The sequence below is a fragment of the Antedon bifida genome, chromosome 5 (genome assembly GCF_963402885.1).
Source record: "Antedon bifida chromosome 5, ecAntBifi1.1, whole genome shotgun sequence".
Lineage (NCBI taxonomy): Eukaryota > Metazoa > Echinodermata > Crinoidea > Comatulida > Antedonidae > Antedon > Antedon bifida.
The window spans coordinates 18,729,532-18,756,908 of NC_136230.1; the positions used below are offsets into that span (position 1 = coordinate 18,729,532).

General features: G+C 32.7%; 1 protein-coding gene across 2 annotated transcripts in view; it reads right to left on the reverse strand.

Moving 5' to 3' along the window:
- LOC144842612 (dynein axonemal heavy chain 2-like) overlaps positions 1-27,377 on the reverse strand; it is a 182,439-nt gene that overhangs the window by 53,238 nt on the left and 101,824 nt on the right. For both annotated transcript variants that reach the window (XM_078699067.1, XM_078699066.1), the window contains exons 33-50: positions 26,200-26,380; positions 25,087-25,214; positions 23,769-23,921; positions 22,916-23,041; positions 22,271-22,489; positions 21,007-21,261; positions 20,420-20,560; positions 17,316-17,474; positions 15,024-15,268; positions 11,658-11,914; positions 11,131-11,402; positions 8,175-8,449; positions 7,294-7,580; positions 7,027-7,194; positions 4,307-4,607; positions 1,981-2,113; positions 1,703-1,842; positions 965-1,175 (exon numbers count right to left, since the gene is read on the reverse strand). In XM_078699067.1, coding sequence (XP_078555193.1) covers positions 965-1,175; positions 1,703-1,842; positions 1,981-2,113; positions 4,307-4,607; positions 7,027-7,194; positions 7,294-7,580; positions 8,175-8,449; positions 11,131-11,402; positions 11,658-11,914; positions 15,024-15,268; positions 17,316-17,474; positions 20,420-20,560; positions 21,007-21,261; positions 22,271-22,489; positions 22,916-23,041; positions 23,769-23,921; positions 25,087-25,214; positions 26,200-26,380 — 3,651 coding nt within the window. The remainder of the gene's footprint in view (positions 1-964; positions 1,176-1,702; positions 1,843-1,980; positions 2,114-4,306; positions 4,608-7,026; positions 7,195-7,293; positions 7,581-8,174; positions 8,450-11,130; positions 11,403-11,657; positions 11,915-15,023; positions 15,269-17,315; positions 17,475-20,419; positions 20,561-21,006; positions 21,262-22,270; positions 22,490-22,915; positions 23,042-23,768; positions 23,922-25,086; positions 25,215-26,199; positions 26,381-27,377) is intronic.

Below are 27,377 nucleotides of genomic sequence, written 5' to 3' on the forward strand. Positions count from 1 at the left end.
ACAATAAAATACATGTTTGGACTACTACATGAGTTGAGAAAACCAACAATTAAATCTTATTGCCAAACAACTTCCACAAAATGCAATTTTTAATTTGTTGAGGTTTTGTTTATCAAACAGTGACTATCTAGACAAAATATCATAGCGTTTCTTATTAATACAATAGATTGGAAATAAATAATTTTTAAGTAATGAGATCTATTATTAGAATTATCGAAAACACTAGTTCAAATTGGTTGTGCATGAATATTTCTTAAGTAAATTATTTTTTAATAAATAATTAATCAAAATATTTTATCTACAGTTGGAACAATGAATTGATTGACAATTGTTTTATTTTTGGGTTTGTTTAAATATACATTTTCCAAGTAAGATATTAAGATAAAATATTGATATTTCCGAAAAAAAACCAAACAGCCTGCTATTAACTTGTGTATGTAGAGATTCATCTGGTTTAGAAAAAAAAGCCTACTAAAACAGAAATTCCCTATCGAAAACAGAGATCCCCTATAAAGTGACCACTGTAGAACACAATATTGAGATGTTGAGTTGCATGTCTCTTTTTGAGATGTGTATGTGCGAGAATATTCATGTCGTACAGCTGCTATTAAATGGCACTCATTCGTCCACAATGACAGGGGCTGAGATACTATTCTGAAATGCACTGGGTTCTTTAAAGTGCACACAAGACCTTCACTAGTCCTAATCCAAGAAGACTACCGCCAGAACAATGGTCAAGGAGAACCTTGAACCTGTGACAATTGTTTGAATATGATTTGTGGTGCCCCTTCCTTAATTGCTGGGTCATTCGACTCAACTGAGATATCTCGAACACAAATGGTCTCTTTTGGGTTCGGGACAAGCTTTTTGAGATTGAATGGTGATGGCAAATCCACTGAGAAAACTTGACATCAAAATCAGTTTGGACCAGTTTATGATGGCAAATATTTTTATGAAACTATACCTTCTGTTGTTCATCTGCTTCCCGCTTCTGCTGCACAATAATTACTAAGTATTCTTCACATTGTTTTTGGAATTCAGCAACTTTAGTCTTGGCATCTTCAAGTTCTACAGACATTACTTCTACTTTAGCTCTGGTTTCATCAATCTTTTGCAATCCATTTCTCAGTTTGTTTGCAGCATCACCAAGATCTTTTCTTTTTTCACTCAACAGCCTAAGTTATTAACAAGTGTTATTTTATATAATATTATAACAATACTGTACATGCTCATTTTTGCGATTTTCTAATTGGCCTTACGTATAACAATAGAATGGATTTTGTAATAATATCTTCTAGTAACACCTAATAAAAAAAAATTGAAAATCCATTTTTTGTTCATGTTAAGGAGGACCTTAGTACTGTATCAAATTGTGAACACTCCCTAATCACCATAAATTTGTTTTAAATCCAAATTATTTATCTTCCCAATAATTTATTTAACTGGTTTTTATTACTGTAGATCGTTAAAAATGGTACAGTAATATGTATCAATTTTAAAAATAAAACTACAAAATTAATTACTAAAACGTATTCTTAACCTATTTTTCAAAAGATGAGAGAAAATACTTTACATAAACTGTAACATGCAATATAGTGCTTTTCTGTTTAAAAACACAAAATTAATTTCATACAAAAATATATTTCTAAATTATACAAAACATTTGCAAACAAGGTTAAGGTAATTATAATCTGTGACTTACACTTTGTAGCCTGTAACCAATTCTAGATAGTTTGTAGGTGTCACATAGTTGTGTCTTTTTAGCTCAAACAATAATTTGCGAGAACTTTCAACAACAGATCGGTGAATTGTACAAAATATCTGTGCTACATTTGTTTTTATCTAAGGAAGTAACAACACTGAATGAATTAGAAAATGATTTGCTATAAATAACATTGTGGTATGGAAAAAAGTAATACGGTACAATGTTTTGACATTCTTCCAGTAGGAGGTTGGAAATAACTGACAGAGTTTACTAACTTCTTCAGCTTCCCCTATATCTATTGTCTCTAGATATTTTTCAGCAACCTCTATGAGTGCTTCCTTAGGCCACTCGGTAAACCAATCAATTGTGGTACAGTTCACAAATGCTGGATACATACGAATACGATTTCTAAAAAAAGAAGATAACATCCATTTAGATAGTAATCATACTATAAAGACTTGACATTTCCAGTTGATTTCTACTTCAATTATATTTTGTTTACTTCATGCCAACCATACTTATCACAAGGTTTGAAACCTTCATTTCCATACAGATTGAAGTACAAACATTTAATAACTTGATATTAAACAATAAATCATGAAACAATGCGCTATTAGCAACATATCTCAAATAAATCAGCAGCATGTTAGAAAGCAGGTTAAAAAACATGGTTTTCTGCAAAAATAGAGGGTTTATAATGTGTTCTCTAAAAAAAATATTGCAAAGCTCTCCACACAAAATATCTCAAAAAGAGGAAACCTTAGAACTACCATCCCGGAGTATTAGGTCATCCCTAAGTATAAGTCAACAAGCCAACCTTGGCCTGGATTACTGTTATTGACAATCATTACTTAATTACATAATAAATAGGTCCAACTTGTACACTGAAAACAAACTTTTAGTAACATACTATTTTGTGATAATGTACCAGAAACGTCCGAGATATTATGCCAAGACAGGACTGTGAAACGGGCGATGAACCAAGAGTGTAGTCCAAAATAAATTGGAGCTCAGAAGGCAAAAATGCAAAACAGTGTTGTGAAAATGGCTGATACTGTAGTCGAGAGCAAAATATGTGTGGTCCTATTACGCATATAGTAGTAGTAGGGACTAGGATGGTTAGGGAGAGGACGGAGATTCTGTGTTCGCAACATAGCCGTTTTATTAGTTACGCACCTTTGCTCATGAAGACGACAAGCCAGAGAAAACATGCCTCTTACTACTATTAGTTCACTATTAGTAATAGACCATAGGGGCCTCCTAGATAGTACTAATGGCAGTAGTAGTAAGCTACTAGCTATAGGTATATTGATAGGCAATTGTATGAACTTAAACAATTATGGTTTTTAGTACTATATTTTGTATATCAACATTGTAAAATTCAATCAAATATGATATTACATACTTATTAAATAAAACGCAGTGGCTGCATCTACGCCTAGTCGTAGATCCAAGCTAGATTCTCTATCTACGCCTATTGACCCGATTGGGCCAAGGCTCTCTTTCTCGGGCCTCCGGCCCTCGTAACCTAAAAAGACATGCCCATTCAGCCATCCAGCTGGCTTACAATCCACTGATATCATAACATATTAGTATTTTATTAAAAACTATAAGGGGCGCGATATCGGCGTAAATATAGAATTTAGGATTGGATTTACGACTAGGCATAGAGGCAGCCAGTTCGTAAATAAAAAGTGTTTTTATTTAACCTCATTCAAAGAATTTCAATACACGTGTGTTGGACATGCAGCAGTCCTCAGAGACAACGGCACACATGTGAGAAAATTCTTCTGCAGTCTGTTGATTCGCGTCAACCAATCAAAAGGCGAGAATCCAAAATCATTCAACCGTGAGCCCTCATAGACTCTCTTTTCCCAGACGTTTTTTGGGTCCAGCAGCTTGGACCTATCAATTAGTCGAGTTTACAAAATATTAAAACTGTCAGCCTTAGATATACAGCTTTCGCGATGATAAAGCTTCTTATTGATTATGTCCTCTGGAGTTTTAGCTGACAGAATTTCATGCTAAGCTTCGGCCACTTTGTTAAAGCTCATGCATAAATTATTCTAAGCACCGTCCTGTGGCTTCTTGTCCTGTTGCGTAAAGTCCCTAGTATGTTCATTTTTTTTTACCTTTGAATACTAAAATTCCAGGGATGATTGAAATAATAGATATAATATATCTTAAAACTGTTTTCATCATGTAAAGCAGTAGCATAGCTGCCCTATGATCCCTGATTAATAAAAAAAGTAGCTTAAACTGTTGAGTAGACTATCGATGCTGACCACATGCTGCTTGTTTGCCATACTGTTAAAAGGGTATTTTCCATAATGGACTGTTCTGTGACACAATTGTGTTCAAACAATCGCCATTTTGTTTTGACAGTCAAAAAACAATAGCTATAGTCATCGGTGTGACATAAACATGTGTTTGTTTGAAAGGTGTTTTGAAATGGTGCTCTAGCTTATGAATATTATTATTGAGGTGCAATAATTAGAACTGTTGATTTTCAAACACATTTGAAAGGCGGCACAAAATCTGTACATGTTCTTGTTGTTGCAAAAAAATGACATATTTCTATAAAAAGTGGATACAACCTACCTGAAAGGATCTCCAACAGGACTCATACATAGAACAACGTGTAAATTACTACGCACACGCTCTATAAAGTATGCAAACATAATTTCAGGGGTGTCTTGAATACCATCCTTTTTGGCCTCTTCTGAGAGGGATGTACGAACCTCTTCAAATTCATCTGACTTGTAAAGATTTGGAACCTCACCGCTACTGAGAATGTTATTGATGTCTTCGAGAAATGACTCATCTACTACTTGAGTGTCATTAAAAAGGAAAATAGTAGGCTTGTTTTCAACTCCTGCCTGCATGTACAATCGTTTCAGATCTGACAAAAACATAATATCATTTTAAAGAATCAGTAGAAAACAAAATATTTTTAATTTATTAAAATTAGAAACAACAACCTGCTTATAATCAAATTCAGCGCGAGTACTTCGGAGGGCTATTACACTTTATATGTATGCATTATTGCCAGCGACCTAAACAATAGGTACACTTGTCTGGCGGTGTCCCTTTGTCAGTCGGGCAGCAGATTGGATGACCTCACAAATTATTCAAAATTTGAATTGCCGCCATCTTGGAATAGTAGTGCGAAAATACAAAATGTAGCAAAAGTAACCTTCAATAAAATTTGAAAAACAAATTTATAAAATTAAATTTATATTAATAAAATTCACAAAGGGGTTTACGAAAGATAGGCTAATTCAGAAATACTGCCAAGATCGGTTCCCCAATACGACGTAGGGGAACTCAGTGCTGAAATCAGATTTTACTTATTAAACATGCTTGAACCAAAGGCATTTCAATATATATTATCCAGATTATATATAAAAACAAACTGATAAAAGGATTTGATGATTTGCTTATGATGAGAAAGTGCCGCATTCATTTCGCTAATGGCGAATTTTATTTATAATTCAAATTTGATCGCTTATTTTCCTTTATCCAAGAAGAAGTACAATATTATACAGTAATTTATTTAAATTCCTAATACAGAATTATTACATACAGTATAACAATATATATCAGTTAGTTGACTTTACAAAATATTCAAACTGTCAGCCTTAGATATATAGCTTTCATGATGATAAAGCTTCTTATTATGTCCTCTGGGGTTTTAGCTGGCTAAAGCCGCGGTACGAAAACCTACTAATAACATCATTGGGTACATTAAATGGTTCAAAAACTGATTACACTTATACTGATATTGAAGGAAATTATTCAACCACACGGCCTGTATTAAACATAGAATATATTCCAAGCTTTGAACGGACATTGAATCCGTCTTACAAGGTGAATCAAGCTTTAACTTTCAGAAAAGATAGATCAATAATCTAATAACCAACCACTAAGTTTTTATAAAGGTTTCGTGCTGATGAGAAAAGTGCCGGATTCCTTACGAAACCAAAAAAATCAATCCTGTAACGTACGCACACCTCCAGCTGCACTGCTGTCTTTTCCTGGGCTATTTATACCAAAATTTGTGGCGGGAATAATCTTCCATATTAGGAATGTCAATTCCCAAATATAGAAAGACATCATTTAACTCGGATGGTGGAAATTGCAGCAGATTTGGAAGGGTATTCCCATGCAAAATGCTTGCCGCGAAGTGAACAGCAAACTGGAAGTCACTATAACTTGGCGAAGGTCAGTGACCTGCGCAGTTAAAACACAGCGTTTTAACGGCTAAATGAGCACTCTGCTGCCCGACTGTCCAGGCAGAACATTACGGTTTACATGTGATATCATGTTAAATCCTCCACACAATTGGGGCAATGTACGCTTTTTGATGCATAGTTCGTTGTTAATAATACAAGTGGGGAATCCCCTTTTAGGACGTGGATTTAATAACCTACCAACTTGTTCTACAACGCTATTTTTCTGTAGTTTGCAAATGAGTGTGTAACTTCAATAGTGTGTAACATTAGAATAATGGAAAAAACAATATAATAAACAATACAGGTCCATCCTAAATTACATTCATAGTGATGTTGTTCAGGCCCTAGCCAGGGGAAATATACATGCATTAACAAAGACAAGTTTGACACAATTTGATCTGAATATCACACGACTTTAATCCAATGTCGTAACTCTTTATATATATGGGTCTGGCCTAAACCTGTCTGTATTGAGGCATATATGCATCCTAGGCTGGATACTGGGCAGACCAACAGGGGCCTAGCATCTCTACGTAGCCTACTAAACTGGCGAAGAAATGAGAAGCCATCTTCCACGAAAATAATGGCAGTCAAAACAAAAACAAATAAATGAATATATAGGCCTAGCCTAGACTAATTTGTATGGTGAGGATCAGGAAAAAAGGTCTAGATGCTACTCTAACCAAACATGAATCCTAGGCTGGTTACTGGGCAGACCAACAGGGCGCCTAGCATCTCTACCTAGCCAAAACTGTGGGGCTATCTACAAGTAGGCATAGTACTCGCACATACAGAATCGTCCGCACAACCAAGATAATGAATAGTTATGGGAACTTTTAAGGGACCTCTAAGGTCCCTTAAAAGTTAAGGGGAAAATAGACCAAGTTAAGGATTTCACTTAACCTTAAAACCTTTGTGAATACCACTTAAGTGAAACCCTATTTTCTTGATTTAAGGGAAATTCTTAGGATTCAAGGGAAATATTTCACTTAAGTGTGATTGGTGAATACGGCCACTGGCCTTTAGCTCGCATAAAATTCATAAAGAAATATTCATTAAAATTTTAAGAAAACAAAGGTTACTTACCATCTCTAAATTCAGTTTTTCTGTAGTTCTTAGTAACCTCAATTTGAAATGTATGAAACTCGCAGATACTGGATGCAAGTCTGGTCAAACTCTGTCGTCCACTCCCACCAATACCTACTAAAAGTATATTACCACGAGGCTGGCAAACAACGCGAATGATACGACAAACTGCAATTGAACAAAATCATTAATGATTAAAATTGACAAAATAAAATTCTTAATTCATTGTTTCCATGTAATTTATATTATTATAACTTGGACATTTACCATGCTCAATTGCATCTCTAAAAAGTACAAGATCCATCGATATAACACCTGGTGTTGAATTGTAGTCCTCTAGTGCTTCTTCCATAAATTTCTTTAAAGCATTAAATTCTTGAAGATCCTCATAGATTGGAACTTCGCCTTGAGTCATGAAGTCACCAAAAATGGGTGGTTGTTTGTTGGGACAGATGTTATGAAAAGTCTGTTCAAAAAGACTACCAAGTTTTTCTGAGAGAATAGTGATGAACGTTTCCATATCATGATCATCAACTAGACGATCTGAAAATACTCTGAGAGAATTTGTGTTGCAAAAGTTAATTTTAAAATGTAAGTAAAAAATTTAAAAACAAGCCACTGGAACACTTTCAATTTAAGCATAAAACATGATAGGTTTTATGAAATCATACATAATTTACACCATCTTTTTAACCAACATACCACACAAAATGTTAAATTTATTTATTTATTTGTCTCAAAATAGAAAAACACCAAGGTAATGTAAATAAATACTGTTTTAGCTATCATTTTCTGTAAAAATTAAAAATAAAAAAAAAATGTAATTTTCCAGCCTTATTGTTTTTGGTTGTTTCTACAAATCTGCACATGCGACTTATGTGCAATTTCGCTTACATGTGCTACATATTGCAAAAAGATTTGAGTTTGAGTTACCATATTGTCTTTTTTACTTTACTTAGCACCGTTATAAATCTTGGTTAATGTTTTATATAACAACTGAAATATGGAAAGTATAAATCCCGTATTACTGCACTTACAGTATTAGTAATTAGGTATCATTATCATTAATTTACCTATAATTTCTCTTATTTGTCTTCTCCTCAATGTCAATATCTTTCCAATATTTAAATACACAGCTAAATACTAACCTGAAGCACTCATGTATCCATAGTCTAGTCATGCTAGCCTTTGTATCATGGAAGTCTTTATGAGCACGTAGCAAACCCTGAAACACTTTACTAATGTCTCTTAAATTAAATAAGTAATGAATCTTTGCTGGTGTTGGCAAAAATTTCTGCACAATGGCCTGGTACATCTCAAGAGTAGCTTGAGTCATGATGTCACCTATTGGCTTAACATCTTCTTCAAAATCTTGAAGTTTCTGATTAATCATTGTTCCAAAAATTCGTTTAATTTGGGAGTCCTAAAAATGGAAGTCAGAAAAAGAAGAGTAACAAGCAAAATGAGTTTGATGTAAATTTCAAAATTGTTGAAGGCATTCAATCAATTTAAAAACTACAATATCTAATACATATTGAAAAGTTTTACGGCACACATTTCCTTAGCGGAAGCTCGAACTTTTGAACGAGTGGGTCGATTTTTTTTGTCCAAAAAGATTTAATAAGATCAAAACAAATCCTATTTTTATATTGTAATTAAAAATAGATGTTATAAATATTAGTGTCGGACTTTAAGGTTTTATGTAGCTAATTTAGTTTTATTTGCAGCGTAAATTACGTGAAAACCCCGATTTCTACTGATCAAGCTTTAACATTTTGCATCACAACTCCGCTGTTCCTGGAGCGATTTTCTTTGTCCAAAAACTTTTAGCAAGCTTGTAATGTTTGCCAAACAATGATCTAAAACTTATTTTCATTGGTCAACTATCCTCATCGGACTGGTACCTTTTGTATGAATGAAGCCAATCACAGCAAGTTTTCTTTAAGCACTGGGAGATAGCGTCACTCGAAATCTATAGCTGAGTCCACGTAGAAGTAGCTTTATAATATCACGCAAAATTGCTGTTTTATAACTTACAAAGCTAGTTAAAGTGTTGATTTTCTGATTCTACTATTATAAGGTACTAGTTTGATATTATTTATAATTTGTAAAACTTAATAATTATTTAGTAAGAGCAGTTTTAAAAAGTGGTATATTGCCTACTGTTTCTGTAGCGGTTTAGCGATAGATTTGGAATGTACCATTCACATTTTGGTAAAGTGGTTGGTTCATCGGTTGTCAATTTTGAAGTTAAAGTGTTTATAAAATAGATATAACTTTAATTTCATGACAATTTCAAAACAAAATAGTTTACTGTTTATTTTTTTGTTTTACAGATTTTGGATTTTTGAATTGGAAGACATGTTTATTTAGTAGTACAATGGTTGGAAAACAACTTTGACATGTCAAAATATTATAGCAGATATTCTTAGTTTCAGCTACAAACAAAACATATATGTATGTAATTTAATAAAATGAAGTTATATAATTTGTGCTAATTCAATTTATTTGTATTTAGTACAGGTATAATGTATGTTTTACTTATGTGCACCAGCACTTGCTTTGTCGTGTACTACTGACTCTACTGATCAGTATAAATAATTCTTAAATATTAATTTGGATGATTAATTTTAATTAATGTTGTGATACTCTGTGATAACAATATATAATGTCCAGTTTATATAAAATAAAGTTTATAACTGCAGTCCGTGGCTCTATTGTATTTATTTCCAAGTGTTTGTCAATAAGATTACCCTTACTCTTTTTGAATGGTACACGCCGACTGCTACAGTGAGCAGCCATGGTGTAACCTTCAAACAGAAACTGGATAAAAAAGAAAGAAACTTTTCAATATGCTGTATACAAATATTGCCTGCTTAGAGGTGAAATATAATATTTGACATTCCTTTGGGATGTAACATTTTACATCACTCTGGGATGTCAAATTGTATATTTCACAGATATAAAAGGCGATGCTTATGGATCTAAAGATCACAAGTTCGAAATCCAACATTTGTTCATTTTTATTTGTTTGTAATGGCAGATGCCAATTCTTACCCAAGAATTACTCAGTCAATATAACAAAGATCTTAAGATCTCACTGGATTTTATATGTATAATGACGGGAACACAAGAATTACTCAGTCTAAAAAACATGACGATGATGATAATGATCCACCAAACGGTAATTATGTGATGTCATTCTGACCAATCACATATCAAGGCCGACTTGCCCCTAGTTCTGGTGGTGGAACAAGTCAGATAAGGACTATAAACCGTAGGTGCAATGTGCACATTTATAACCCGTGTGCACTTTAAAGAACTCAGTTCATTATTCGAGACGAGTAGTGGAGTTACCGCAGTTCACAAAATAGTCTCTGTATCAGTGGGATTACCACCTATCTTATAGGACAGTGATGAGCATATGATAGATTCAAAACATGCGTGCACACAAAATTTGAGTGGCCACATGGTGACTTCAGAACATCGGGTAGGTAAACATTTTATATAATAGGTATATTTTTGCACAAATTTGCATTAAATTACTTTTTTTTTAGAACATGCGTCATTATTTTGCAATTAAAGTTCATCAAAAAAATGAAATCTACTACAGAAGGTATAAAAAAACAAAAATCAATTGCAAAAAAAACATTTTTCTACGCTTTGTACGAGCAATTGGAACATTTTAAAATTTTGCGCATATCGAAATATTAAATACGCGTAAGCATGTACATTTTTGTTCAGCACGCTATTTTTATTATGTTAAAAATTGCTCCATATTATGAAGTACACTTTTGTACAGTTTCATTGAAAAATGAATTTTTGTTCAGAATTTATTATCAACTATAAAATCGCGCTTAACTTACGCTGCACTATTAACAAAGTTTCTTGCACATCGACAGGTACAGATCAATCTTCTGGCAAAGTTATACTATCTCAGATGTTAAATATTCTTTATTTATTACTATTTAGGTATTCATGTGATGCCATTTTGACCAATCACGTTCTAGTTATAAAATTATAGAATGTTTTTTTTTATCAGATGATTTTTTACATCATTTAAAATTTGCAACAATTTATATAGACAGTTAAAAAAAAACTTACACTTGGGAATGTCATATTGATGAGATTAAACCTGCTTTGTAGTCTCTTAGTGATTACCATTCTACCACCCCCTGGTGGTCCCATGGAGGCTAAAAGCTGCATATCTTTAATACACTTTGTGGTTTGCTTGAGACGATCATACCAGAATCCATAGTCCATCCACAGTTTCATGAGTTCAAGTGGGGGCTGTGAACCAAATGTGTCTTTGGCAGGCATATTAAAATCATCCATAAAAGTTATAAGTTTCTTGCCACCAATTGGAACATACACACCTATGTAAACAAGGCAATTTTAAATGTCAATAAATAAAAATAAGTAAAGTGCCTGGAAAATTAACAGGCCACCTGTACTGTGAAATATTCGTTTAATTCCTTTAACCTCCCACACTTTTTGAAACTGCAGAGATTAATTGGAGGTTTAAGTATGTATGTTCTTCACAAAAAATATTGTATACTAGTTTAGTATTCAAAATGTCAAGTTTGCAAACATTTAATTAAATCCTAAATAAAAGCATAGTTGTACGTTACCTTTAGTACGTTTTTCAACCCTGCTCTCAATGATGTCTTGCACATTGCTAGATGTTGTCTGTGCAGACATGTTAATTGTCAACACACTATACTTGTTTGAATCCATATGGCCTAAAACATTCTGAGCTACAGAAGTTTTTCCTGTTCCTACTGGGCCACAGAGTAAAACTGGCTGCACTCGCTGAATTAAACGGCGTACAATAAAATCATAGCGTACAGTATCCACAGTGGGGACAATAATCTTGTAGAAAGGAGAGCTACAGATGAAAATTATTTATTAATAAATTTCATTCTCTTTGTGGATACAAATGTTATGTTGAATGTACAAAACTACCTTTCATAAATTTTAAATAATGAGTAATAGTGTAAAATATTAGAATTAAAAGTTCTTTGATAAATGATAGCAAACAGAGACATCATATTTATAATGAGATACAATAAAACAAAATCTTCCAGTACAGGCAACAGCTGAGGAAGAGGTAATTACTAATTGTGTCAATAAGTTCCCCCGGACAGTTTGATATCTTGAAAGACTTTTTTCTGTTGTCTTGGTCAATTTATTCGGTTTATTAGGCTATTTCCTCGTTTATTTTACATCAACTTTTTCATTTTTACACTTGTGCTAAACAGCGCATAGAGACTATTTGTATTTTGCGCTATATAAATTTAAAACCATTAAACCATTTACCAGTAAACATAGTTTGACAACATATTATTATATTATTTGATATCACTGTTAACATACTAGGTATTGGTCACTTTAATTGCCTGTACGCAGGATTAAATTAGCCAATGTTCACTCTATTATTTGAGGAAACACTCATATTATAACAAAAAACAACATTTAAAATGTGTTACTAGAAATTGCTTTTCGGTTTATTTACCAGTGGAGTTTCAACAAGTTTAATCATGAGAAGAACTGTTTGAAACGGGGCTGAAAGTTCGATACCTTATGTTTTCTCCAGATTTAAAAAATAATATTATATTGCAGGCTTGGTCAATTTGGTGTTTATACTTCATTGCAAGTATATAGAGAAAATCCTGGGTAGTGGTATGCAGAAGTGCCGTGGGGGTTGGGGGGAGGTGAAGGAAGATGGGTGCGAGTAGGTATTTTCATAATTCCACGACCTGCTACACCCGTCAAATTACATGCAGAATAATTAGGAATATAATTAAGGTTAGGAAAGAAACAGATTTTAGAATCAGTAATTCAAAATGCAATTTTGTTAGTTTTACATTGTTTAACAGAATTGATAGGTCTGAAACTGCTTGTTCAGTGGTGATTTTGTCTAAATCAAAAGTGGCGGGATGGAAAATGTTAAAAAGTTGTTTAAAATTATTTAAGTTTAGCAGAATAGCTTTGGTGGTTGGAAATATAAAATAATCTATAAACAATATTAAAATTTTGTTAATCGTAGCCATAAAAGAAAAACTACAAGATGTCATGGTGGCGGTATAGAATTTATTCAACCTACAAATATTCTATTTTAAAAATCAGCCAATAAAAAATTGAATAAAACAATTAATCTATTCTACTGGTTATCATTGATAAAAAAAGTTTACACAATTTATTAGGTCTCAAATAGCATTGTTCGGTGATGATTTTGTCTAAATATCAAAAGTGGCGAGACAGAAAATAAAAAAGGGCAACACTAGCCCTTCTTCAGTACAAGCAAGAATACTTAGACAAGATTGATAATATAAATCAGGCAATCGCTGCCTGAATGGACTGGAATAAAAGAAAGAAAAACAAAGGAGGCACAGTTCATAGTTCATAATAATATTAAGGGGCCGTATCAAAATTATATTACGCCGTGTAACGCAGTTAATACAATGTTTACAACGGATGTTCGTTTCTGCATAATCTTGTGGATTTCAGTAATTGCGTTAGCAAATTGATTATTCATAAGTAAGCAAATGAATATTCATTCGCTTCGTTGATTTTTGGGGTTAATAAAAGCATTAAATAAAATATCCGGCCTAATTTGATTACATTCTACTGTTACTATTATTTATACCATTGTTTACACGTTCAAAAACAAGCTGCACGCTCTCACTCAGACAGTGAGCAAACCCTGTCAACATCTAAATATAGTGCGATAGTTGTTGACTATATAGGCTAGCAGGAATTGTGTACTCTTTCGTTTTATTAAAATCATTAAATAAAATAATTACATAGCGATTGATGTTACACAAATATCTTATGGAAAATGGGCAACAAGTTTTATTTTCTATTTGTAACTTTGTTATTGTTACTTGACAATAAACCCCAAACACTATTTTGTTTACTGTATGTAGGCCTACACGAACTGGTAACCAATGAAATACACGAAACACCATATATATTTTTATGATTTATTGTACCGTACGGTTTTACAATAACCACTTTTAGTAAGGGAGGGGTACATCAAATGGAATTTCCACAACAATGTTTCGGCTCACATGATACAACGGACCCATGTAGTAATTTCTTACCAGAGGGATGCATGTACATCAAATGGAATGTCCAGAATAATCGTTCGTTCGTTAAGACAAACTCGCATGAACACACGTGGTTATTTCTGACCAGAGGGGTAAGTGTACAATCAAATGGAATTTCCACAACAATCAAAATTATTTTCCAATGCTTGCGATCGTGCAACTCATGAACACACATGGTAGTTCATAGTAGAGGTGTGCGTATACACTACACCAAATGGAATTGTTTTTCTACAAAGATCGTTGGCAATAAATACACATACACCATGATAGGTTTAAATAAAAATAGCCTACATTTAAGTAATTATAAACCCTTTTTAGGACCGTGGGAAAATGTGCAAGAAAATGGGAAAATTGTGATTTTTTATTGTAAATATTTAGATCAGACATGATTTTACCATATTTTCATTATAGTTTCAAATAAAAAAAAAAAAAAGTAAAACTGTATTTTAATTTTTTTTTAAACCCAATCCTACTATTACTAAGAATAAATTGTATACAGTAAGTATGTATAGTCAGAGCCTTGCAGCACGGCGGTGTGACGGCCACACAACGGGAGATCCCCTGTTCACTGAACAAATGTTACTACCGTACTGTACTACATTATATCGTATGTTGTCGCTAAAAAATTGTTTGTGGGAATGGGAATAACTGAAATTCCTCTGAATTATATCATCATATTCAAACCATTTACCACATGTACTGTTTTTTATTATTCAGTAAATGAAGCAAACGAGTCTGTAATCACCTCATGAATATGAATGAGGCAAAACATTATGTGTTAGGGTTACACAATTGGCTCAATTTATTAAAGGAAAATCTGTGTTTACAAATAAAAAATTAACCTGCATGGAGAGAACAACGTTTGTTTTGTAACTTTTAACCTACCTTGATGGATATCTCCAACCACTTCGCAGTTTCTCTTCCCAGTGTACCCAATTCTTATTTTTGGGATCAACACAGTATTCATACACAGTATCTTTATTTGGAAAAGTGCCTTCAATTTCACGTATGTAATTATCTAATTTCTTTCGCCCATCTTCATCAACAGATGCACAGACAGACCAGATAATGCCGAATAGGAACCAAAGTTCTACCATGCGTTCAAAATTGTTCTTATCATTAGGATCAACCTTAGATATATAAAAAGATTCTATAAAAATACTATATTTTTACATGAAAAACAAACAATAACATTAGTAGTAAAAATTTAAATCCACACAAAGAAAAAATAATTATAAAAATAACATAATAAATAATTAGAAGAAAAATAATCAAAAGCAAAATGATGCTTAAAGGGAAAGGCATTGGATTGGATAACATTGGATAACAGAATTTTTTAATGAAATATCCTTTTCACATAAATTGTTACAACTGGTTTGCATACGTGAACAGTGAGAAATCTTGGGAGAAAGCATAGTTGCGTGATATTTGATTACTATGATTGGTGAGTTTAATACCAGGGCAATACATGTGTGCTCAGAAACAGGCCTCTCATCATTTTACATTTACTTGTGAAATCTTGGGAGATTTTCCACAAAATTGTCTTCACACTATGCAAACCTGGTTCATCTTGTTTTGCAGGTGTGAAAAAGTTATAAGATAAAATAATATAAAAACCCATGTTGTCAAATTTTTAAAATTCATCTTTGACCTCTGACCTCAATTTGAATATTTTGATCCATTGAAAACAAAATGGTCATATCTTTCTAAAATAATTTTAGTGTCAAATTATTTGGAAGATGCATATTACTATTCGTTCTAATGGAAAAGTTTGTCAAAAAATGGCAGGAAGTATGATTTTTGGCATTTTTTACCTTTGACCTACATGTTATATATTATATATATAACTCAGTAACTAGCAGTTGGACAAACTTTAATTAGGGCTCAAATTAATCTGAATGTATATGTTCAGTCTAATGAAGAACAATTACAAGAAAATGACCCAAAATATTTTTTTTGACCTTTGACATGCACTGGTAGTACACATTCCTATATCTCAAAAACTATTGGCCGTAAAAGTTTTTTTATGTGAAATATATATTTATAATGTTGTATAATAACACAATTTTGTAAAAATGTAAAAGAATCCTAATCATGATCACTAATTTTGTAATAATATGCTAACATCACTAGCGTTTGTTATAGTATTAAAATGTGATATGTCTTTACGTTCGCCAGTGCTATTAAAAACTTTCTGAAAAAATTCCGCATCTCTAGATTTTGAGTGCGAAAGTGCAATTTCATAGCAAATAAGGGTCCATATTCACAAAATGTTCCTATACCTGTGGTGGTCAAAAATACCCCCAATTTGGAATCCTGGATATGACTGTTGGGTTGTGTGTGTAACCAGGTGATATTTTGTATTTATCACGTACAAACACGATCTGTTAAAAGTCATAAATACGTTGTGAAGAATGCAAATGCATGCTACACCCCTGTCTAACCCCAATAAAAAAAGAAGAATTTATGTCCCCTTTTTTTCTGGATCACCCCTTTAGAAAATGTCTGGAAATGGTATAAACAATTAAATTCAGTTAAATTATTACCTCCGCCAAGGAGGTTATGTTTTCACCCCTGTATGTTTGTGTGTGTGTTTGTGTGTGTGTGTGTGTGTGTTTGTGTGTGTGTGTGTGTGTCTGTGAACAGCCTGGAGGCCACAGTTTTTATCCGATTCTCACCAAACTTAGCCACAATGATCAATGACACATCATATAATTGTGGTTAAATTGTGAAGGGTCAGGGTCAAAGATCAAGGTCCACAAAAAACTAAAAAAAAAAGAAATAAAAAAAAAATAAAAAAAAAAAAAACCTCAGTGGGACTTGAACCAGCGATCCTAACTGTGAGAGGCTGGATACATAACCATTACACCACACTGTCATCCACAACTTTGTAGTGTGCAGTTAACATACTTACACTTAGAACTAATAAAAAAAAATGTAAAAAAAAAATATTCAGGGGGCATTTTATGTAGGGGAATTTTACAGTAGGCGGAGGTTTGTACTCTCGGAGTACCCTCTAGTTTGTACTATTTCACTCAAAAACTGATTTGTATACTGTTCAATAGAAATGATCTGATATGCATTTCTTGTTTGAAGTGTGCAAGACTTACTGCAGTTACAGTATGTAAAAATGTACACACTTTTTTTTTGGTAGTATAGGGTGGGACAATCACTTACCCCATTTTCCACTGTCCCAAATGCATCAAAAAGTTTACACAGGGAAGTAACACCATTGAGCTCCGATATTGGCACTAGTTCATGACAATTAACACGCTTGTAGTCAATAATTTTCATCAGATACTTATCAAATAGACGATGAAGTGTATCAACCATTTGCTACAAAAAATGACAAAATAATACAATTCAATGGTTACATGCAACATAATATCAAACTGCTACATAAATAAATACATTTCTTAGATAAAATGATTTTTTTTATTATTATTTTCTTCTGTATGATTGATGTTCGTCAATTATTGAGAGATATGTATCATCAATCTAAATAAAATATTCACAGTATAATCCTTACGGTCAGAAATTGTTTGAATAAAACTTTTACGACAATTACACAATCTAGCTAAAATTTCAGTATCTCCACAAACCAAATGCTAATAAACTTCATGTCTTATGTCATCATGTCAGAATAAAAATGTTTGTGTAGTGTATATATATTTACGTAAGGGCAAAATTCGGTAAATCGTGCCTTACTTCTAGAATTTTTACTCGATGGTATATTAAATTAAATTAAATTGAGTTATATAATTATTCATTGACAATTAAAACGAATTTAGGTTCAACGGTTTGCCCCAAATAGGGGTATTTTCCGATCCTGGTATACACTGTCTAATGGATGTCAATTTTGAAAACTCCATTTTTGTGTAGTGTCCCCCCGTGGGTTCTATTGTATTCGAGAACCATCTGTGTGGACCCCTAGATGGTACCATCTGTGTGGACCCCTAGATGGTACCATCTGTGTGGACCCCTAGATGGTACCATCTGTGTGGACCCCTAGATGGTACCATCTAGTGTACTGTAATGCACATTTGAAGGCATGTTTGGCATTTCACACACACTGCAGTTAAAGTTTTAATGCATTTTTTTTTACTTGATTTTTGTATATTTTCCCAAAATGTATAAATTACATTTGAGAGTTATTATGGAGTTAAGGAAAAAAATGGATAAAGTCTTCATTTATATATACATATTAAATATATTTTTGGGAAATTTTGATTATCGAAGAAAGTATAACATTTTTTTAGATAAAAAAAAATCAACACAAATTTGAATCACAGTAGAGTAACAACTTGAATCTGTAAAAAAAATAGATCTGGATGTCCATAAACTTCTTGAAGCTTCATGACAAGATCGAATTCATTGTATTTGATTCATCTCAACAGTTCAACATGTACCTTACTTTTCTAGACATATCAATGAGCATGAGCAGAAAGATTTAAAAAATAAATTTGGTGGATATGTATGTATGTTGTCACAAAAACCTGCAATTGTAGATTAATCCGAAGCCAATAAGACGGAAGTGCAGTAAAAACCAGTAAATATCTATACTAAATGCGTGATTGGCGTCTCACACTTATTACAATGTAGTATAATCCAGCTGTGTAGTAATTAATATGCAAAGATGCATGGCGAGTCTTATTGTATGGCTACAGGGTTTTTTGGTTAGTGTATTTTGGGCAGGTAGCACATTGTTGTTGCCAGGGTTGTGGACTGCAGTGTAGGTATTACATTGTGGGCAAATCCGTAGAATTAGTTATCTGATAGTTAACAGTGGGCTTCTCTGTTAAGAGTACATCTCCACTCCTGTATGTAGTTAGCCGTTGGGACGGTGAGTAAATTGTAACTCCAGACATTATTTACCTTAATCATTGTATTGTATTGTGATGGGAAGTGTTGACTTAATTGTATATGGGCACACCATTTGGAACTTTGGGTTATTTTACTTTTAAGGTTGTTTGTTTGGTTGTTTTGAACGGGTGCTGAATGACTATCGTTGGTCATCAGCATTTACTGAGATTCTTCCAAGCTGGGGTCGCCGACGGGTACCGTCAAGCCAAGGTTGTAAGAAGAAAGAAAAGTGGAGCTGTATGCATCTAGCCTAAAACTTTTTTGTAGTGAAAGCGATTGGTAGAAAATAGATGAGTGGAGCTGTATGCGTCTAGTTATTTATCGTCCAACTGCCTGGGCTCAAGTATTCCTCACAAACTTTTGTTTATCAATATTTATTGTGCCATGGCAATGTTGTAGTGTTTGCTTATGAAATTAATTGATATGCTCAGAACGAGTTGTTACTTGTAGATAATTGTTGAGAATTTATATTGCGATATGGGGCTTGAATGACATTGGCATCACAATATCGGCGTAATGTCGGAAATAATAATTTTTTAGATTTTTATATATTCGTAATCTATATTTAATAAGCTTTAAAATGATCGACGTGAGGCAGGAAATCTTCATTTTGAGAAAATCAACAATGAAGTAGCGACGCCGATTAGCTGGGCCTGGCCTAGACGCCGATCAACTCTCTGTCAAAACTCGCTATTTTCTTCTCAACAACGGAAACTAGTCGAACATATATCACTGTGTGGTACATAATATTATGTTTTGTGTTATTTTTAAAAAATATATGGATAAAAATAACGATTAAATTCCTAAATATTCACAAAATGTTGAAATGTTCATTCGAGAAACTAAGTTGGAAGCCATGCTATTTCATCGTAAACAAAAGCGTCAGCCAATCAGAGAGCGTAATTTATCTCTATAGCCAATCAGTCAAGGATTCACAAATTCTTGTTATAAATTTCAGCAACCTAACACCTTAATAAAACCAATTCCCATTGGCTAAATTTTAAAAAATCCCTTAAGTTGTTAAAAATTATGGTAGCTGATATATTTTCGAACAGATAGGTACCAAACATGACGTGATTCGGGTTAGCGGTTTTTTTTTTACAAAAGTGCTGTAAAGAAAGTTGATTTTTGAGGGAACAAAAATACAATTTCCTAGAATAGATTTTCAATGGAAACGACTTAAATAATTGCAAAATATGATTTGATATGTTAAAGATAAGTGTTTATAGTATAGGTAGACAAGGCTCGCACTAGATATTTGTGACATATGTGCACTTAATAAATCTTATCATTATTATTATCATTATTATACAAGTCAATACAATGTTGCTTAAATTTCACTAATACTTTACAGAAGTAAAAAAAAAGTGGTTTCTACCTTATAATTTTTTATATATAATAATATTTATTTTTTCTACCTTATTCTTGATGCGATCAAACCATGAGTTGACATATGGTTCCCAACTCATGTCAGCATAGTCAGTGTATACCATACCACAACGACTAACAGTTGCAGGTGATGCAACGGCTAAATCCTCAACTTCAAATAGTAATGTGACCTATAAAGAACAAAAATGTCATTAAATGAGTAAATAAGTGAATAAAGTTAAGACAGTAATCATGACATTAGTAAAGAAAAATGGATACAATTCTGAATGAAGATTAATAGTAGAAAAATAATAAAACAATTCAACGACATTCACTAAATGAACGACTATTTCAGTGATACCAACCACCGTCAGAGTTGCAAATCTGAATGCTGAACTGATAATAGAGAAGTTATGTTCATTAGGAAAGAGACTATAAGCCCCACTCTAAATAGAGATACAGGCCCAAACTCTTAACAAATATACAACTTTTTCTGAAGATCAAGGACAAACTAGTAAGTGTTGTTGAATTGTTATATTATTTACCCAATGGATACTATGTTATATGACTATTGATCAGATTCTTTTGAGAAAATCCCTACATCTACTACAGTACAGAATGAAGAAAAAATACTAACCTGATCAGGCATGGCAATACGTTCACCATTTATGAGTGTCAAAACTTTGTTGTCGTCCATCACAGAATTCATGCTCTCAATCCATAAGGTATCTACAGGACTATCAAAAAGTAGCCACTTCTCATCTGGTTTTTCATCTGCACACGTTGTTCTCATAACACTTGATAGTACACCATCAGTCCATTCATTAGTATTTAGGTCAAATTCACCATACAGTTCACCAAGAGATAAAGCTTTAGGATTGATGGGATATTCCTAATATAAAGGTAAAAAAGGGTTTGATTATTAAATAGTGCTTGTATGTAGCCTGGGTACAGTACAAATTTTGTGGGAAAAGGAATAGGGAATTTTTTTTTGGTTTTTCTGATAGAGTATACCATATAGAATGTCAAAAAAATCCTCATCCCAGGGTCTTGGGCAAAATTTGTTATGGTACTTTTAAATTTTGGCCTATAACACACATAAATGCCTATTAACACACACAAATACCTATATATAGGGGATAGGGAAAACCAATTCATGGTTTTTTTTTACTTGGAGTTGTGTTATGATTAAAATTAGCTGAGGCTTACTTTAATAACTACTTCTCATAGTAGTTGATAAATCGAGTCGATAACAATGACATCATCATGCTAGAATCCAATATGGCATCCAATTTGGAGGGAAAAAATACCGGTTTTGAAAAATTCCTTTTAACATCAAAATGTACGAATACTATCTTAAAATTAAATGTATACACCAATGCGATTGTATTTTATTATCCTCCCAACATTAGAAAAATAGGTCGCAAAAAATGCTGACTCAAATTCGCACTTCAAATGGAAAGGAACATTCACGGTAGGGTGTTGTTTTTGGTATTCATGTTATGAATATAACATATAGCAGATTCCGATCAGGGTGTACAGTCTCTTGATGAACAAATACAACAAAATGTTTAAATCATCTTCCAAAAAATCAAGCTTATGGATTCTGTATGTAAATTTAGTTGAAATTGCAGAAATGTTTATTTATGCCGCAAGATCTGGCAATTGGAAACTGCAGTTAGAATCACTATGGGATATGCTTCCAGTTTTTGAATAGAAATTACAAGAAGGAATACATTGAAACTGCTATAAAGAAAGCAAAAGATATTCCTCGATATCAGCCAAATTCGACCAGAGCGCCATTGGTCACAACCTATCACCTTTTACTTTTAAAAAGTTATGCTTATTAATTTATTTCAATAAAATAATGCATACCATATCAATGAAAAAAGAATGCATACCTTTACAATATTGTAACTATCGTCACCTTCTTTTTTAAGTCGAGATAAGACAGACTGTAGCATTTTCCATGTGACAGTCTTCCCACTTCCTGTTTTTCCAACAATCATTACCGAATGACGTGAGTTCTTGGTCTCGTAAAGTTGAATAATTTTCAAAACAGTTGACTGGATGCACTGGTATCCATTATTTTTTAACTCAGACTCTATCACTGAGCGCATCTTTTGTTATGAAAACAAATTATTTTAATATTTTTTTTGTTCGTATAGTGAGGCTGATATATATTAAAAAGGGGAAAAGTGGAATTCCGTGAAGCACCGAAAACATGCAAACTTAACTCACTGCTGAAGTGTAGGTGTAGCCATATAGTCTAGTTCCTTATGTATTTTCATGTGCAAATCATGGGGAAAGTGTAAAAATTGTGTTTTATGAATATTTGAAGCATGCTGGTTATAAAAACCCATTACTAAGTAGTAAGCCGATTTACCGCTTTCCATGTTTCATTGTTTAAACTTGAAAATTGAAATAATGTGATAACCTAATATAATTAGTGAATTAAGGCAGGAATGACACTTTTTAAAATAAGCCAGATGGCATAAGACCACTGAAGTGGTCTAAAAAAGAAAAATCACAAAAGCCTACACTACCTTGCCATAATCAATGACAGGGGTGTCAACACCTGGGAAGAGATCTGAAACAATGCCATTGAATAATGGAAGATCCTCTACTGTCATCTTTGGTACATTCATGTCTTTCATACCAAGCAACAGAATCTATGAAGCAAAAATAAACTTACTAGATAAAAGCTAAAATATTACAAGAGGAAAGTGTGATAAAGGTAGTATTATTGTTTCTTCTGGTTCACATGTCCCAAACTGACTTGCACATCAAGTCTTCATGTGAGCAACAGTGCTAATATGCTGTATGTTCACAATAATTCTTTGTAAAAGCATGGAGGTTTCCTCCATGGTAAAAGTGTGTGGTCACTTTTTGAAATCTTCATATTAAAAAAGCTTACAATTTTTTTTAATACTTAGGGTATGCATTCCAATTTATTGTAATGTTCACTTACCAATCAAAAGCTGGATTATAGATTTAGCAATATATACCTATGAACTAAAGTGATGATCGGACAACATATTTAAGATTTGTCCTAGAGCAATTTTGGATAATTATATTGAAGTAGTTGTTGTGAAGATTTCTGCTAAGTTTTATGATAATCTGACCATTGGTGAGTAAATTATTAGAAATTATGCCAGGAAAATAAAATAGTATTTTGAGAAAACTGTATAATATTAGTATTACATGATTTTAAATAGAAAAATTCATTTTGGGGTTTGAAATTGATAGTTGTTAAAAAAAAAATATAAACAAAATATAGAATTGTTTTTCCTCTTAATAAGATAAAGTAATAAAAAAAACATTGTTACTATAAAAAAAGTATACTGTACCAAGATTACTGGGGGCTTAAAAGTCAGGGACAAAACTGAAAATGGTTACCTCTTCATCAGTCATATTTGGGAAAGCTCTCTTCTTTTTTCCTGCATATCGAAGAACAGATGTCAATGCTCTAAGACCAAAGTCATAATGATCTTGCTTAGAAAGCTGTTGGACAGCTAATGAGTAAAGAGTATGCACTTTCTTTGCAAGAACCTGTAAAAAAGTAAAACAATTACAGGTACAAATACACGTTTAACTTTAAAAATGTTAAAAATGATAACAGGGTATCTTTAAAACGCTCTCTCTAAACTGTTCATGTTTTGTAAAAATAAAGCACATATTACTTTAAAACATTAAATCACGTCAATCTATGTCTTATGTACACTCTATGGCAATGATCAAAAGAGAAAACATTGTATCAAATGTATTTCTCTACCAGACGAACCAAGGATAGTTTGTAGGCTCTACTCGTAGCCTGGTAACAGCGGTAACAAACAACCATCGTGCCCTAGCTATAGATAGGCCTAGCTTTACGCTATCTCATTGGTAAATTAATTGCCTTTTTTAGAAGGATCCGTTAATCAGGGAAGATGCGGTATGCCTGCTGAAAAGTTCCAATTTTTATCTTCACGATCAATTCTATCACATCAAACGTGGGTGCATCACAGAAGCAAGACCAAAATATCTATCTGTGCATGATGCATGCGGGTACTTATAGAGGGCAGCTTAAATTATTTGTTTCAAATTTCTCATTTTTAACCGATTAAAGCAAAAAAAAAATTGATTGATTGAAATTGAATTTGAAATAGACCCATATACGATTTATTTTTACAAAAATGTAGCTTGTGACCTTAAAATAGACTGAACAAATTTAGAGAAAGTGCCATGATTTGAAGATTTTTTTTCTGATGATTTAAACAATACAGCATTAAGTCAAACACACTTGATATTTTAAAAACTAAAATAAAGTATTTACCTTCGGTACCTGTAGAAATATATATAAATTCTTGATAGTACTATATCTAAATCCAATTGTGGAACTTTCCACTTTAAGTAGAAGATACTTAAATGTGAAAACATTTTCATTTGATTTAGTAATGAGATAGCTGACAGCTTGACGAAACTGTCTTGACCACCAAGTAATGGTTTACAATTCATGAACTCTATCTCATTAGAAGATACTTAACTTGATATGATTTAGAAAATAAAACAAAATTATGCTATCTTTTAAATAAGTCATGAAATAGCACTATTTTAATGAAGAAATGTTTTAAAATTTTACCTAAAAATAAGTGTGACTTTAACACCCAAATATAAGGCAAATAGTAAATAAAAGTATTATAGTTGAATAAAGTGTAACGTAATATAAAATTCATACTCTTGTGTTACTGAAGCCTTCACCAAACAGGATAATCTCAGCAATGTATGCAGAGTCGGGGACAACCATAGAAATTGGTCTGAACATCGATTTTAAGTTATCTGGCAGCTCAGAACGTCCAGCATAACCTACAAAAACCAAATTATTATTTGAACACCAAAAAAATATGTCAAACAAATGTGTTTTCAAAAAATCTCTTATCATTGCCTTAGATTATTGCATAGAGATATTATAGTGAACTATAATATCTCTATGATTATTGTTATCCTATAAATTAAAATAAACAGGTCAAAATTGGTACATGCAAACATAATATTTCAGCATAAAAAATTGTTTGGATATCATTTAGTACATACTTGTAAAATAAAAACAAATACAATCTAAATGACTGAGCCCAGCATCACTGCAAGGACGACACATTATTTGACTTGATTTACTGTATTTCTAAACAACACAGGAAGCATATACCCCTTAAATTTACCCCTCCCAGGCATGTTGATTTCACCCCATCTCATACTGTACATGGAAAAAACAAAGTACCACATAGTAATGTCAATATTAATATCATAATATGATAACATTTTCTCATTTAATCAATCTATGCAATAATGTTAAAATGTACAAACCCCATGACCTTTCCAATCAGATATTAATTTGTTTGTGTAAAAAAAATGTTTGGTGGGTGATAAATCGGGTGGAGAGTGGTAATTTATTGGGGTTTGAAATGAAGTTTCTAAATGTTTACATTTTTGTCATATACTGACATACTAATTACTACTAATAACTATAGTAATTTTGGTGTGAGATGGGGTAAATTAACAGGCTAGGAAGGGTAACTTTAAGAGAGGCTGAAATGACCTCTCCAACTTTTTTTGTTTATTAAGTGACATACTAAATGTTTGTGCCAAATTTGCTCCATTGGTGAGGTGGGGTGAAATTAACAAGATTGAGATTGTTTTCAGTAGTACAGTATAGAACACAAAGGGTTCAAATCTTCTGAGTGGAACAGGATCAAATCATCAATTATGTGCTCCCAGAATATATTTGAAAAAATTAGACAAATTACTCATTTACTATAACATTCATTGTATTGTAAAAAACACTCATGTATACCTGGGTTCATAGTAATAAAAATTCCACATGACCAAACAAGGTTAATTTCTCTTCCTTCAAATACAAAGCGGCTTGAGCCTGCAGCTAGGGCTGATAGTATAGAAAGGATTTGTTGCGCTACCACAGACAGAACTTCAATATTGATACGATTAAATTCATCAAAGCAGCCCCATGCACCAGTCTGTACATAATGACATTTTTAAACGTTAAAAGAATCATTTACGATAAAGATACACTGTACTGTAAGAAAACTGTTATTGTAAAAAATAAGTTGGAATATTGCACAAAAAAAAGAAAGAAAGAAAAAGATTATGGCATTATGACCCGAACTGAAGAATATGATATGTTGTTAGTGCTGAATTCTGTCTATTTTGTGTCATATACTATAGACAGTATAATCTGTATACATACATACAGTGTAGAATAGGTGAAATTACAGGAACCGCTATTTATTCAAATTTTTAACATGGTGACAGTATCAAAATTATCTGCAACTTTGTTGCAGATAACCAATTAATGTGGACTTATTGATGGAAAATCGTCTCTTAATTTACAAGACCTAGGGCTAAGTGAATATTTTATTACCAAGGAATCATTAATTAGTAATTACCTGTATATTATTCTTCGCAAGGTAAGGTGCTTACTAGACAGGCTTATTTACATAAAAGGAGGCCTAGCTACCCGACCCACCAGATATTCTACTTGTTGTTGGCTATATAATATAACATTAACAAATATAGCCTTTTATATCGGTAAAATATAAGATTTGACATCCCTCGGGAATGATATTTTGCTCTCGAGAAATATATTTCCCTCAGCTGGTTTTTTGGGAAATATATATTCCTTCGAGCAAAATATCATTCCCTCGAGGATGTCAAATCTTATATTTTACCTCTAAGCAGGCAATATCTGTATAATAATTATTGATGCAGGGGTGTGTCAAATAACATAGATGGTACGTCACATTAATAAACAATAGTGTGTCAATGTCCGTCACTTTACCACAAACCATAAAAACAACATGGTCACCTAAAGGTATATGGTATGACGCACATTGGACAAATGTCGCACCTCTCCCGGGGGTCCTATAGTGGGACATACAATTGAGTGCATTACTCTGTTCCTTAAGGGTCAATTTTAGGACCATAGCTATTTTCAATGTATGCTTCCTATCTATG